Here is a 15076-nt window from a genome sequence, read left to right on the forward strand (position 1 = left end):
CCAGCAGAGGGCTGGGCTGCGTGAGGATGAAGGGCTCACACCCTTCCTTCCTGGCTTCCCTCTGCTTAGCTGGTAAGACCAGATCCGATCTAAGACTCTAGAGTCAACATTTACTTTTCTCATTTCTCTTCTTCTGAAGAATGTAAGTGAAAAAAGGCTCGTAATTATAATGTTTCTCAGAGAGATAAATCTGACACCCCTCTCAGAAACCGTCACTCTTTTCTGTCAAATTTTCTCCGTCACAGCCTCAGGCTAACTATTGAACAGATTTGAGTTCGGAGGAAAGAACTGGTCTGGGAGTTGAGTAAATTGAGTTTAGTGCTGGCTGTAGCCAATGACCGGTTATACGGTTATACGGTTATATGGGACTGAACATATCCATCTTCTGTTGCATGAGACAGCGACATTAGCTCAGGAGTGGAAAACTGGTTTCATCTAACCTAAGTCCTTCAAGAGAGTGTGTTGAAAAAGATGCTGAGACTGCCTAGAGCCTAAGATCTTAACCGTTAGACCATACTAACCCTCTCTAATAGTAGTGGGTTTAAGGTTTAGATTGAATATAAAATCATCCAATATTCTCACACAAATTAATGAAAATATAGGTAGCATGCATGATAGTTATGAGGGTACTTAAAACAGTTCACGGTAAGATTTGTATTATCTTTTAATTCTATTTTTCCACAAAGTATCCTTGTATATGCTTGGTTCTTTGAGGAACCGCCAAGCTGTTTTCCAGTGGCTGCCCTATCTTACATTCCCACCAGCAATGTATGAGGGTTCCAATTTCTCTACATCTTTGCCAATACTTATTTCCACTTTTTAAAATTATAACCATACTACTAGGTGTAAAGTGTTATCTCTTGTGATTTTAATTTGCTTTTCCCTGATGGCTAATGATGTTGAACATTTTTTCACGTGCTTGTTGGCCATTTGTGTACCTTCTTTGGAGAAATGCCTGTTCAAGTGCTTTGCCCATTTTTAACTGGGTAGTTTATATATTCTTAATATTAACCCCTTATCAGGTACATAATTTACAAATATCTTCTCCCATTCTGTAGGTTTTGTCACTTTAATGTCTTTTGATGCACAAAAGTTTTTAATTTTGATCAAGTCCAATTTATTTTTTTGTTGTTGTTGCTCATGCTTTTGGTGTCATGTCTAAGAAAGCTTTCCTAAATTGAAAGTCAGGAAGATATACCACTATGTTTCTTCTAACAAACTTACAGTTTTAGCTGTTATATTTAGGTTGTTGATCCATTTTGAGTTAATATTTTTACACGATGTGTAGTAGGGGTCTAGCTTCATTCTTTCACATGTGGAAATCCAGTTATCCAAGCACCATCTGTTGAAGTAACTTTTCTTCCCCCTTGAATAAACATGGCACCCTTGCCAAAAATCAATTGACCACAGGTATACAGGTTAGACGCTATTTTGAGTCATAAAACAGAAAGGACAAATAGAGATGGTAACTATAGCATATTTGTTATTGAAGGGGATGATCGAGAAGAGAGGGAAAAATCAACGATGCAGGAGAGGAGAGAACTTCTTGTCTTAGTAGTCAAAAAGGGATGACACCTAGGACACAAGCAGAAGGTCTGGCTTTGGAGTGCAGAGTACATCTACAAGAACTGGCATAAAGGCAGACTGTATCATTGCAGATGCTGATAAGAAGGCAGACATGGTAGTAAATTATGGAAACTAATCCATTTATTCAACAAATACTTATTAGTCACCTACTTACTCTGTGCCAAACATTGTTCTTAGGATACAATGGTGAATCAAAACACATAGGTTCCTGTCCTCATAAAGCTATCAAATCTAGGGATAAGACAGCACCAAATACAAAGGGCAAAGACTTGAGCTTGAGGATCTGAACATCAAACTGAAATGAAGGTGTTTGGACAATCTGATCAAATTTATGTTTGAAATGGCTGCTGAGGGACCAGTTGGCTATTGCAGGAGTCCTGAATACTGATGTGTCTTCCTGGAATAATTTTGGTCAGTAAGCAACATTAACATCAATATGTAAGGTCAACAATATATCAACTATTGCACATAAAACTGAAGACAACTGTGTCTTCTGCAAACTTATAAAGCAATGAATTAAATTTGGGAATTTAAATTTTCTAAATGTTTCTATTCACAAAGTAATCCATAAGTAACTCTTGTTTAATATGCCAGTCTGTTTCAGAATTAGTTCTAATGATACCATAAACCCAAAGTAGAATGAAAGTAAAAAAAAAGAAATAAGTTGTTACTAATTACTTTTTAAGGAAACTCTATACCCTTAAAATTTTTACATAAGATCTTAATGTAGTTAAAATCCAGTGAGAACTTAAATCACACAAGACATGAATAAAAGGACTGTCATTATCCATGGACTTAACCAAGTAATATTTGTCTCATTCTTTCTCCAGTATTTTTGTACCCCAAAGGTTCCAGTTTAGATAACATATCACCTTCACAGTAGTGGAGGCTTAATGAGCTATTTAATCTTGATCTGCTCCAGCTCAAACAGTTGCTCCACTAAACCAACTCAGAAGCTACTCTCACCTATCCCTAAATTCTGAAGAGTCCTGGAACAGAAGAGAGAGTCTAAAGAGCCAGTAAAGTATCTTTATAGGCTCAAAAAGAGTTCTGGAGATACTCTGTTTCCAAATTTCTTTGAGCTTATCAGGTCAAAAATATTTAAGCCTTCAAGGAAACAGGCAATAAACTAAAGACAAATGGTCTCTATTCAAGGTTATCTCTCAAATTGTATTAGGCAACATAGGAAAAAATGCCAATTCCAGATAAATATTTAAAAGTTGACCATATGTGATTTTTTTTAAGTGGTATTATGAACAGCTCTTGTGGCTCAAGGTCTTATCTGGGCATCTAGATCAAGGAAATTCATAAAGTAATACTTGGCAAAAGAATAAGAAAGCTTTGAAAAATGTCAGGGAATCACTGCAAAAATTGTTACTATTGCTATTGGCACTGATCAAATAATATATTTGTAATACTTAATATTTTGTAAATTTTTATAATATAGTTTGAATGGAAAATGTTTTATAATTATTTTTTTACTTTCAGGACTCTCACTTTTTGGAAAATGTTTCATTAGAGACCAAAATATACTGCTGTTGTGAAAAAAATATTTTAGTGACATCTGTTGTTTGCTCAAAGAAGAAATATATATGTTTTTTAAATAAGGTTTAGACAAATATTCTTATGACTTTTAAACATAAATAAACCAAAGCCAAATAAATATCAAATTTCCCTAATTTTTCTCATTAAAAAGTGACAATCCTCTCTCCATATTTTTTTAAAAATTATATAATTTCCAGCTTCTACTAACAACTCTAAGATGATGTTCATAAAGAGTTAATTCTGCCTAATGTAGGGATGAAATCTATCTCCAGGGAAAGGGGGATGAAGATCTATCCAGTATTATTTAGAGATTCCATATATAGTCTTAAAGTCTATATTTTACCACATCACTCTCCTTATACCATACCACTCTCTCTAGCACAACCTATTTTAAAAAAAGAATTGTTTTAGCTTCTTCAATACCCACCAGAGATGTTTTTCCTCAATTTCTTTAGCCTATAAAAATTTCCTGCACACAAACTGATAAAATATATCAAAATAGAGCCAAAACATGCAATTTAAGTATTTTAGGCATTTTTATTTAATAAATAACTTCAGTAAATAGCATTGTAAAAAGTGAACTGTTAAAATTAAAAGGCATTTAAAACAAGAATGTGACTAGTATGAGACAAGATGGGCAACTCAAACAGTGAGGAGTACATATACAGTGGTCTGTTATGGCACTAAGAGAAAGTAAGACTTGTGTTAAGTGACAGCTGTTGTGTAAGCCACAGTACAACTTTACATGTTCATTAAAAAGGCAAATTTACAGCTAAAACTTCAAAAAAAAAGTACTGACAAGAAAGTCTTACCCCAAATTGCAAACAAATACATTAAAAGATTAGAAGAGGTGATAAAAAGCACCAGACATTTAACAAAATAAAAATAATAAAATAAATTCAACCCAAAAGGTCCCCATTCAGCAAAACTATGTAAATTATGGCCTTTATGTATATAGTGCTAAATCAAGGACTTTTTAGCAGAAAATTTCCCAGACTTTTATCCAAGGCTTGAATTTATAAAGAGAAGGCATAAAAGTTACCAAGATTAAGTAACTCTTAAAATGGCACACAGGTTTTAAAGCTATTTGTTTTTCCTTCCTAACTCTCTGAATTTTTCCCATGGCCTTTGTAGATCAACTATTTCAAAACTATTTTATACCAGTAACTCTCATCATACTCATCTTTCAGATAAGTCATAAGTCATGTCTAATAGGCAAACAGCAAAATAACACATTTAAAACAATCCTAAACTAGCTAGCAGGACATTTACTTTGGATTCTGTGTAACTGAAAACTGACATATATGTAAAGCTAAAAATCAGTTTTAATACATGATTAACAGACACTCTCATCATGCTCATTACTCCAACTACTGCCCTTTCAATCACTTCAGAAATATCACTTAATCCAATAAGAGCTTGATTTCAACAGTCCAGGAAGAAAAGGTCAAAAAGGCACAATGTGACCTTAGCTGACAAGGATAACCATCCTGTCTCAAGTCTTTTGTCAAGTCCCTGGCATGAATTATAACATTATTTTCAAAATAATAAAAATTTTAAAAAATTATACATATTGTACATTTTCAAAACTTGCGCATGACTAAATCCATGGCAATGCTGCCTACAACTACCTCACTGTGACTACGAAAACTGCTACGTTGCATTCAGTGTTGTGAAATCTGCACAGGTAGTACTCATTTTCCCTCATACTTCGGATTGACCACAGTTGTCACTGCACTCTTATAAATAGGATTTTCACCCTAAAAAAAAAAAAAAGTGGGGAAAATTATCAGTTACACCACTAAAATCATGTAGTAGTATTTTATAAATCAATCAATATTGGAAGTTACAGTCATTTTAAGAAGTCATTTCCATTTTATCTGTACAGATATCACAATTTTTGAAAAGGCTTATACAAAAACGAAAAATGAAAGCTTTGCTCTACAATTCTAATGATGTCTCCATTACCTGGTACTATTTCATTCTTCAGTCCTTCCTCCATTGGAGGGTTGATTCAAGAATGTTCTCCATAGCAAAAAAATGTGCTGTTATCATGGGTTCTCTCCTTTGAACTAGTTTTTAATGCCTATCTTAAAAAACATTAACTCTGCTGCCATCAAATGCCTGATTCTTATCACTTCATTGTGCACAGAAGGTGCACAGTAATCCAAACAGGAATTCTTGGCTTTCATCACTGTGAAGGTGTTGTGCTTCTGGGACTTTTCCATAAAAGTCACTGATTTAGAGGGGGTGGTAAGGCTATAAGAGTATCACTGAGGGCACTGTGCCTCCACCAAGTTACACTGCCAAACTTGCTCAGAACGTTGACTAAAATCATTACTATTCCTCATGAAATAATTGTTATTCTTCAATATCATATAGGTGAAATGTTTTATTGCAATACTGTACATTAGTAAAGAGAACTGAAACCATGCCCAGCAAGTGACTCCAAGCCGTAAACACAGGAGATCTTTCAAGATCCAAAATTATACTGACAGTGATGTTTTAAACAGAAAAATAACATACAACCCGCACCATCACTTTCTTTAAAAATTATCTTATGCTAAGTGCAACATTTAAATATCTGCTGCAACATTCTTTTTTGTCCTGTTCTTATGAACTGAAAGTAGGCTTGAAAGCCTAGCAATAAATGTGTCCAAATAATTCTTTATCAGAGGAAATTATAGTGAGTACAAATCAAAATATTTGTTAACTATCAAGGCAATAATTTTTTAGGGAAAACTTAAGATTTTAAAATGTTTAGTTTTATTTCTTACTATAAAACCACTTGCAGGTAATTTTTAAAAAATATGTGGAGAAAGAATGTAGAAATAATTTTTGTTTTTAAATTGTATTCACACTTCACTGCAGATTAAATTTGGATATGGCTTTTATTGTCACAATTTCTGCCCTCGAGGAGGTAAAGTTTGGTGGATGACAGATGTGAAAAATATGGTATTCTGTATAGTACAAAACAGAATTATGTACATAATGTGGGAAAAAAGAAAAAAGTGATTAACTTTAAGAAGATCAGGGTAGGATATTTTCGAGTGAAACTGACTAATTATTGAAAGGTAAACAGAAATACAGGCAAAGTCAAGGTGCAGGGAAAAGAACGGTACATTTATGTAGAAATATATATAATTCAGAAATTTTTTTTTTTTTTTTTTTTTTTTGTCTTTTTTTGTGACCGGCACTCAGCCAGTGAGTGCACTGGCCATTCCTATATAGGATCCGAACCCACGGTGGGAGCGTCGCTGCGCTCCCAGCGCTGCACTCTCCCGAGTGTGCCACGGGCTCGGCCCAAATTCAGAAATTTTTAAGTGTGCATGTATGAGTGTATGTTTTGGTTGTGGGGAAAGGCAAGAACACAAGAAAGAAAGGCACTGCCAAACCATAAAAGGTCCTGTATGCCAACAAAAAAAGTTTGAATTTTATCCTGTATAAGGGAAACCACTCAGGGAAACAAAGTATAGCATACAAAGAAATGCCAAGTAATCCCTGTGATTTTAGCTCAGCAGTTAGTCTGACAACCAGTCAGAACATGACATGATGACTAAACCCTCACTCACTCCCTACTCCTCAAAATACAACTTGACTAGCTGTTTCAGAGACATGGAGGAACTCAGAGTCCCTCAGAGACAAACACCATACAATTTGGATGATAAAATTATATAGAATATCAAATTCTGAACTTTAATCCCAATTGCAGCTAATACATTATTATATAGACTTTACAGCAGACATTTCAATATGGGAGTCAAGAAACTGGATCCTAGCAACTACCTTCTTAAAAAGTCACAGAGTGCAAATTAGTTAGACTCATTTCCATCCTATGAGTACAGAGGCTAGTACTGCCCATTCTTTCAAATATTTTGGGTAAACAAATTACTATTTAATTAAGTTTCTTTAAAATAATGCATTAGCTAAATCTAATATTTGATACCAAAGAACTGTAAGGGAAGAACCAAAAATCAGAAAACAAAAAAGAAAAAAAAAAAAAAAAAGCCCCATATTATTGATATGTCCAAAGTATAACTTATATGGAAGAACTTACCTTTGGAGAAAATTGTGCTTTGTTACATACACAAACATTTATATTTATTATTTTAAAGTCCATCCAAACAAAAGTCTAACATGCAAGGTTAGAGGTAAAATTAAACTATCTGCATTAGGCAGCATTTTAAATGGAGGTAAACTAAAATAATTCAGATTAGTTTCCATTGTTCAGAGTGCAACCCCACTGCCCACCCCAACAAAAACCAAAGCTTATTTAAATCAAGAGAACAGGGATGTGTTCTAAAATGAAGCCAGCCCTCTGTACTCAGTAAAATGTCATCCTTGTACTCACTCTGGAATGGCTGAAAGTGGCAGCTATAGAACAATTTCTAAAATATATTAAATATACAATGTATAACTGTGGGAGATTTGAAATCCACTTTTAAATTTGCATAACCCCAGAGGAGGTCAGACTATTTTTTCAATTCACTTTAACAGCTGCAAGTTGGTAATCTGATATATTTTTTTAACGTGCCTACATGGTAGTCTTATGTGCCAAATAATTACAGTGCCTGCCAATTATCTCAAATATATTAATGACATAATTGATGGGCAAGTCCTGGTCCCATATTAATAAAGTACTTTACAATCCATAATTTGTCTTAATTTCTTGATACTCTTTCATACTTTCTACTTTAATTTTTCTCAGGAAAATATCTCTTACACCAATCTATAGCCGTTAATTTGCCTGAACTTCACCCAATGCATAAAGAAATTTTTATCAAATTTTTGCTTCTTGAATTACTTAAAAAGCTTATTTTGGCTGAAGAAGTAACATTTTAGCCAAAAATTAAGTTAACAATATAAACACTAAGTTTAAATAACATTTATTGATAATTTCCTTTAAAGTACTTGTACAATTAAACATCCAGCACAGATGATAACAAATAAAAATTTTTTCTCATGTGAGAAATAACCATGTCAAATTGTTAATATTTGACTGTTTTTGACCTACAAGAAGAAGAAAAAATCCCAGCAATTTCATTGGCCAATCAGTTTTCCTGCAAAAATGACTTTCTGATAAAGAATACAAGTGTCAGACTAATACAATAATGTACCAATCTGCCTATATATGAATTTGACTATAATTTTCTGCCATCAAATTTAACTTTAAAAAGTCTTAAACTCTGCTTAGAAATAAAAAAAACTGACAAGCTAATGATTTCTAATATTATTGGTATTTCCTATGTCCCTTAAAAATATTAGACAGTCTTGTACTTTTGGCTCTTATTCATTATTGTTTTATAAGTACACTCCTAATGTTAGCAAGTAAGCATAACTGCAAAGTCGAGCTATATGTAATAGCGATTCCCCAGTTATGTTTGCCCACAGCAGTGGTGTTACTCTGAATCACAACAAATTGTCAAAAAGCTATAATTCTCTATAAAGAGGGATCTATCTCTTCCTAACCTGGTAACAGTCTCCTGAGGATACGTGACTGCTACCAGTATAATGCAGTGGATAAGAACATGGACCACGGAGCCCAACTGCCTGGGTGTGAATCACAGCTCTCCCACTAACTAGCTATGTGAACTTGTTCAAGTGACCTAACCTTTCTGTGCCTCAGTTTTCTCGTGTGAAATAGGAATAAAAAGGATTCCTACTTTTTTCACTATGATTAAATAAACATAGATTATGTGTTTAGAACTGTGCCTGAGACACAAGTATCTTGTAAGTAAGTGTTTGCTATTGTTATTATAATAATTATTACCAACAACATCATTATCTGCACAATAAGGTAGGAAGTGAGAAAAGCTGAATCTTTCCGGGCTCTAATACATTCACTCAATTGGGAAAGAAAAGAAGAGTTCTGGGTCACCAGTCAAGAGAATTTGGTTCTAATCACAATTAACCTTTCTTTCAGAGTGTTTTAGGGGCTCACATAATTATATTAAAATATGCTGGAAACATTTCATGAAAATTCAGATATAAACAGTTTGAAACTATTTAAGAAATAATTCTGTCCACTACTGATAAAAAAGAATATGATAAATTTGTCATCCAGGTAAAATATGCATCCACCGAAATAACTTACCCAAACTTAGAGAACAGAATAAGTAAGCCTTACTATAATTGTGAAATTTTCAACTTATTATAGTTTAAAACTATAATAAGACTTTTCTTTTTAAAGTCTTTGCTATATAAAAAATTTCAATCCTAGATTTGAAAATTAGAATTATTCACACACACATATATATGGTCTTCTGACTTTTAAGGAATTTCAATTTACAATCAAAAACTAAATCTCAAAATCTTTCTAGAACCAATAACAATGATAGTGTGGTTGTATGCTATACAAACGTTAGACCAGGTTACATTCATTTTCCTATTTTGCAATTTAGATTTCATGTTCAATTTTTCACTATTCAACCCTAAAATTTACACACAGTAATTTGTTATATAAGGATAACATGGGATTATGGCATAGGATTATCACGAGGATGATAGCTGACAGACTGACTTCATATATTCAAGTTCATTTGCTAGAAATAACCACCCCATATAATAGATATTACTGACTTGCTATTATAGATATGAGAAACTAAATCTCTGAGAAGTGAAGTGACTCAGTGCTGTTCTACTTAGTAAGTGAAAGAGCTGGGATTCGCCCCTAGATGTGTCTGATTGCAAAGCACATTCTCTTCTTATTACAACACAGCTGCTGTTTCTATACCATACTTATCGTAACGTCCTTTTAAACACTAAGTTAACACGCAAAAAGAAAAGCCACAATATAGCCATATAAATAAAGCCAGACTTTTAAAAAATAGCCATAGTGATAAAGGACACACAGTGCAGTAAAAAAGGATAAAAGTTCACATGCAAAGACAGAAAGTGAAAGAAAATACGAACGGCAACTTAGAGACCAGCTTTACGTCCATAGTTTGGATTCTTGAAATTATTAATAGGACTCTTGTAAATCGGATTTTCTTGCTAAAGTAAAAGAAATAGTTTCTAATGATTTCATCAGAAAAAAAATAACACTTATAGTGCTTAAACACTATAAAAGAGAATTTTTTACTATTTCTACACTTGTGAAATTCACAATTGTTTTTAAAACTCAAGCAAATTGTAGTAAAATGCAAATGACTAAAATTTATTTACAATTTTAAAATACCAAAGATTGGCATTGCCTTTTTGTATCAAAAAATGAATATACAAGGGCCAACATTTGGCCACCTCTCCCAGTGACCCCCTATTTCAAAGCACTAAATGCTAGCATAAACTTTTAGGCACAGCTTTTCAGATTTTTAAAAAGCAAGGTTTAGTGGGATATAATTTGCTGAGAGTAAAATACATCTTTTTAAAATACAGAGGTCAATGAGTTTTCAGTGAATAAACACACCCACAATCAAGATTATCCCAAGACCCCTTGTGCCCCTTTGTGGTCAAGCCTTCCCCTACCCCAGCCCCTGGCAACCACTGATCTGACACATGCCCCAATAGTTTTGCCTTTTCCAGAATGTCACTTAAATGGAATCATATAGTATGTAGCCTTTTGAGTCTGGCTGCTTTCCACTTAAGGGTTTTTGTTTTAAAAAAAGAAAGAGAGAGAGAGAGAAGCTTCCCATTGAATAGCTTGCCACACAGATAACATTATTTAGGATTCTATTTTACATTAGATAAAAAGGCAGAAGAGCAGATTAAAGATCAAAACTAATAAAGAAATAAAAATATTGGCCACAGTAAACAGAACATAAATTCTTATAATATTTTGTTTCAATGGGATATATTTAGGATGCTTTGTGTTTTTCACTAAATGCAGACTCTTTGAATAATGAACTTTTAGGGGAATAAAAAAATATTTAAAGAGGACTTTAATAATCAGTCTTACAGTTAATAAACAAGTCTTAGAAACATTACATTTACCTTATAAGCCACCTTAGTGTTAGATGTTTTGCATCTTACCGTGTCCCATTTGGCATTCATTTTCTCCTTTTCAAATTTAGCAAATTCCCTTCTGTCATGAATTATCATCAAAAGCTTCCAGATCAGCAATAATGCAAGGCCAATAAGAACAATTCCAGCTACCACACCAGCTACAATTGGAATAATGTCTGGACCAGTGGGACACTCTGGAAAATAAGAAGGTAATAATGAGTACACAAGGGATTAATATGTGCAGAGTCCAGCCATAACCACAAAGGGCTGTGCAGTATCTTATAAAAGACATATAGGAATAAAAACACAAGAAAGCTACTAGAACAAGTGAATTTATAAGGGTACAGGATATATGATCAATAATAATCATATATTTTTCTAAATGAATATATATAAATTTATATCTACATATTGGAAGTTGCAATTTAATAAATGGTATCATAATAATATGAAAAACTCATGAAAAAGTTATGTATAAATCTAACAAACTATGTGCAACACTTGCATGTTAAAAATGACTAAATACTGATAAGTCAAAGATCTGTATAAATGGAAAGCTATTAGAACACTTAACACTGTTAAGATGTCAATTCTTGCCAATTTTATCTATAAACTCAGTGCAATCCCAATCAAAATCCTAGCAGAACTTTTGTTGAAATCAGTAAGCTAATTCTTAAATGTACATGGAAGGAAGAGAACTAGATAAGTATTTCAAAATACTTTTGGAAAAGAACAAAATTGGAGGACTCATATTACCTGCTTTCAAGATTAGCTATAAAGCTAAGAGTCAGTATGATAAGGCTAAAGGACAGACAGGCAGATTAATGGAACAGAATATAGAGTCAAAAATAGGCCTGCACATATTAGGTCAGCTGAATTTCAACAAAGGTGGAGAAAGGATAGTCTTTTCAACAAATGGTGCTGGAACTATTGGACATTCATATGCAAAAAACCTGAACCTCAATCCATATACTGAGATTAACACAAAATGGGCTATAGACCTAAATGTAAAACCAGAAACTATTAAAAATTCTAGAAGAAAACACAGGAGAAAAATTCTTACAATCTTGAATTAGGCAAAGAGTTCTTAGATGCAATAGTAAAAGCAAGATCCATAAAAGAAAAAAACTTGAAACCTCTGGCGTTCAAAACACACTGTTAAAACAAAAAGAAAAGGAGGCACAGACTGCTGGACAATATTTGCAAAATACCTATCTGATAATGCAAAACAGTACAGAGACTTTAAAAAACAGCTCGGCAGTTTCTTATAAAGTTAAATATATGCTTATATGCTTCAAAATTCCATTCTTAAGAATCTACCTAAGAGAAATGAAAACTTATGTTTACACAAAAACCTGTATACTAATGTAGAAAATTCCAAAGAATCTACAAAAAAGCTACTAGAAAAACCAAGATAAAAAATGTTTTACCTTTTAAGAAGATGAACAAATTCAACACTTTGCAATATCTTTTAACAAATTATCTTCCCCAGTATCCAAGCCTAAATCAAGCTCAAATTTAAATACCATCAACGATAAAACTTTTACTGAGTACCTCGTAAGTGACAGGCTTTATTCTAAAAGCCTTGTACAAATTATTGCATTTAATCTTCAAACTCTCCACTCAGAAACTTTAAACTTTATTTTCTTTTCCTTATTTCTTATATATTTAATTAAATACTATTTTAAGCTTTGAGAGATAAACAGTTTCTGAACTTGAACCTAAAATAGTTCAGCTGGAGGCTGTTTCTGAATAGTAGGGAAAATGACAATAGGCCTGAACAGTAGAAACAAGACAAAAAAAATGAAAAGAATTTTTGAAATTATTAGATTTCTACCTGGAGTCTCCACAACATGAACAATGACCTCATTGTTCCCGTTCACTGAGTATGTGTAATAGAACCAGCAGTCGTCAACATCCTTCTCCTTACAATGGGACAGGGGATCTACTTGGCCTGGCTGGGGTAATTTGTCCCGATTTTCTACCTTGGTAATGTTGAAATATGAACATTCCTGTGCGCATTTGTTTTTCTTTTCTCCTTTATTGAAGGCTCTGCACTGAACACATTCTCTGTTAAAACACAAATTATTACCTTTAAAATTTATTATTTATGATAAATGTCTGCTTAAAGATTATTTTGTGTGCTAAGCTCACATGACAACAAGAGCTATAAAAGAGGATTTGAATAAATGAAAAGGTATACCACATTTCTGAATGGGAAAAGAATGTAAAAAGATGCTTGTTTCCCAAATGAAATTACAGATTTATTACAGTTTAAATTAAAATCCTGATAAAGAAATAAAAGGTAGTAAAATAAAACTAGCACTTTCACGTATTAAATACATAATAAAACCACAAAAATTTAACAGTGTGTTACTGGCACAATAATTCTTCAATGGGAAAAACCTACAATTTTGCTTAATTTAGTCAAAAGATAGTAATTAAGCAATTAGTAATGCTAATTTAACAAAGGTTACTACACAGATTCATTATATAGCAAATTCAGATCAAAATAGCAACTTTCTTATGACACACTTCAATATCATGTAATATACCTAGTGATTGAGAAAGAATTTTTAAGAATTAAAAGGTGGGCTTCCATGGGGCAGATATTTATAGTGCAACCTAACAGTGGCACTGTTCTGGTTCTAGTGATAATACTCAGGTGAGCAGAGAATACATATCAACTATTTCAAGCAATTAGGAAATACTCACTTATGCTCTGCACAGACGCCAAGGCAGGTCTGACACATCTCACAAGTCTGCCCTTGGAACTTGGGATCTGTACACTTACAGACTCCACACTCACAGATGCCCCGGCCATTGCAGATCTGTCCATTTGAGGCCTCGCATGTAGAAGTATCCAAAGAACAGTCGCACGCACTGCCGGTGTAGTTGGGGTTGCATTCACACACACGACACTTGCAAACACCATTTCCTGAGATTAAAAGTATCATTTCTCAAAATAATGGTAAAAATAGAAAGTCAGAGCATTGATTTAAAAGTAAAAATAAGCAACAACATGGAAGAAAGTGTATCTAAGCAATGGACTGACCCCTCCAGGCTGCCCCTTTCCTACTTTTTCACCGAGTAAGCGCTTAACATTTTTTATTGTATTAGATGGGATCACATTTTAGAACTATTTCAGGTCCTTTTCTCACCTCCACAAATCAAGCCATTGGATCTATCACAGTTGAAATTATCACACTCGCAGAATTTTCCAGAGTAAATTTCATTTGTATTATCCCTCTTCCTACAAACGCATTGTCCACAGACGCACTCTCCATTGTTACTGCAGATTTCTGAACTGTTCTCTTTCCTGCAGTAAGCGTCCATGTCTTCACTGTTCACTTCATCTGTGCTACATTCACAGTGTCTACCAACACGTCCCTCATTGCACCTAAAGAAAGATTCCAAAATTGCAATCACATAAAATAAAAATGATTTAAAATAACAAGTCTTTCTGTCAGAAAGACTGGGAGAACAACACTGAACAATGTCTTCAAACTGGATGGTAGTGTTCATGCCACACGTCACAGACATGTATGAAAATGTACATGTGAACACACACATTAGCCATTCAAGTTCACATATGCAAGGGCCTAGAAATAAACTTTCTTCAGTAAAGTAGCAATTTAGATCAAGATGAAAACATAATAAAAATGGATCTGCATGACCCAAACAGGATATGTACAATGTGGAAATTAAAAATTATATTTAGAACACACAGTTAATAACTGATGGGATATTATCCACATATTTTTCTCATTTTAATAACCCTTCTAACCCTAGTTATTTGGGCTGACATTTAGGTCAAAATACTTTCTCCTCTCTTTACTCTTTTAAGGAGAAAGCTGTATTCAGAGTATATTCAGTTTTAGTTTTTAATTTAAAAAGTAGCCACAGTGTGAAAATAAAATTTTAGATAATTTGATTAAAGTTTTGTTAGTAGTAGATTCTATGTTCTGGAAATACCATTTTCTCTTTCAATTTTACAACACAT

General features: G+C 33.3%; 1 protein-coding gene across 2 annotated transcripts in view; it reads right to left on the reverse strand.

Annotated features, from left to right (window-relative positions):
- Window positions 1–3649: 3649 nt before the first annotated feature.
- The window catches only part of ITGB1 (integrin subunit beta 1), a 41993-nt gene continuing 30566 nt past the window's right edge, over window positions 3650–15076 (reverse strand). The window contains exons 12-17 of one of the 2 annotated variants that reach the window (XM_063099281.1): window positions 14235–14473; window positions 13789–14011; window positions 12911–13143; window positions 11101–11267; window positions 10045–10125; window positions 3650–4892 (exon numbers count right to left, since the gene is read on the reverse strand). In XM_063099281.1, coding sequence (XP_062955351.1) covers window positions 10051–10125; window positions 11101–11267; window positions 12911–13143; window positions 13789–14011; window positions 14235–14473 — 937 coding nt within the window. In that variant the 3' untranslated portion in view covers window positions 3650–4892; window positions 10045–10050. The remainder of the gene's footprint in view (window positions 4893–10044; window positions 10126–11100; window positions 11268–12910; window positions 13144–13788; window positions 14012–14234; window positions 14474–15076) is intronic. The other variant, XM_063099282.1, reaches the window with a different exon arrangement.

This window comes from Cynocephalus volans, chromosome 6 (genome assembly GCF_027409185.1).
Source record: "Cynocephalus volans isolate mCynVol1 chromosome 6, mCynVol1.pri, whole genome shotgun sequence".
NCBI classification, from domain to species: Eukaryota; Metazoa; Chordata; class Mammalia; order Dermoptera; family Cynocephalidae; genus Cynocephalus; species Cynocephalus volans.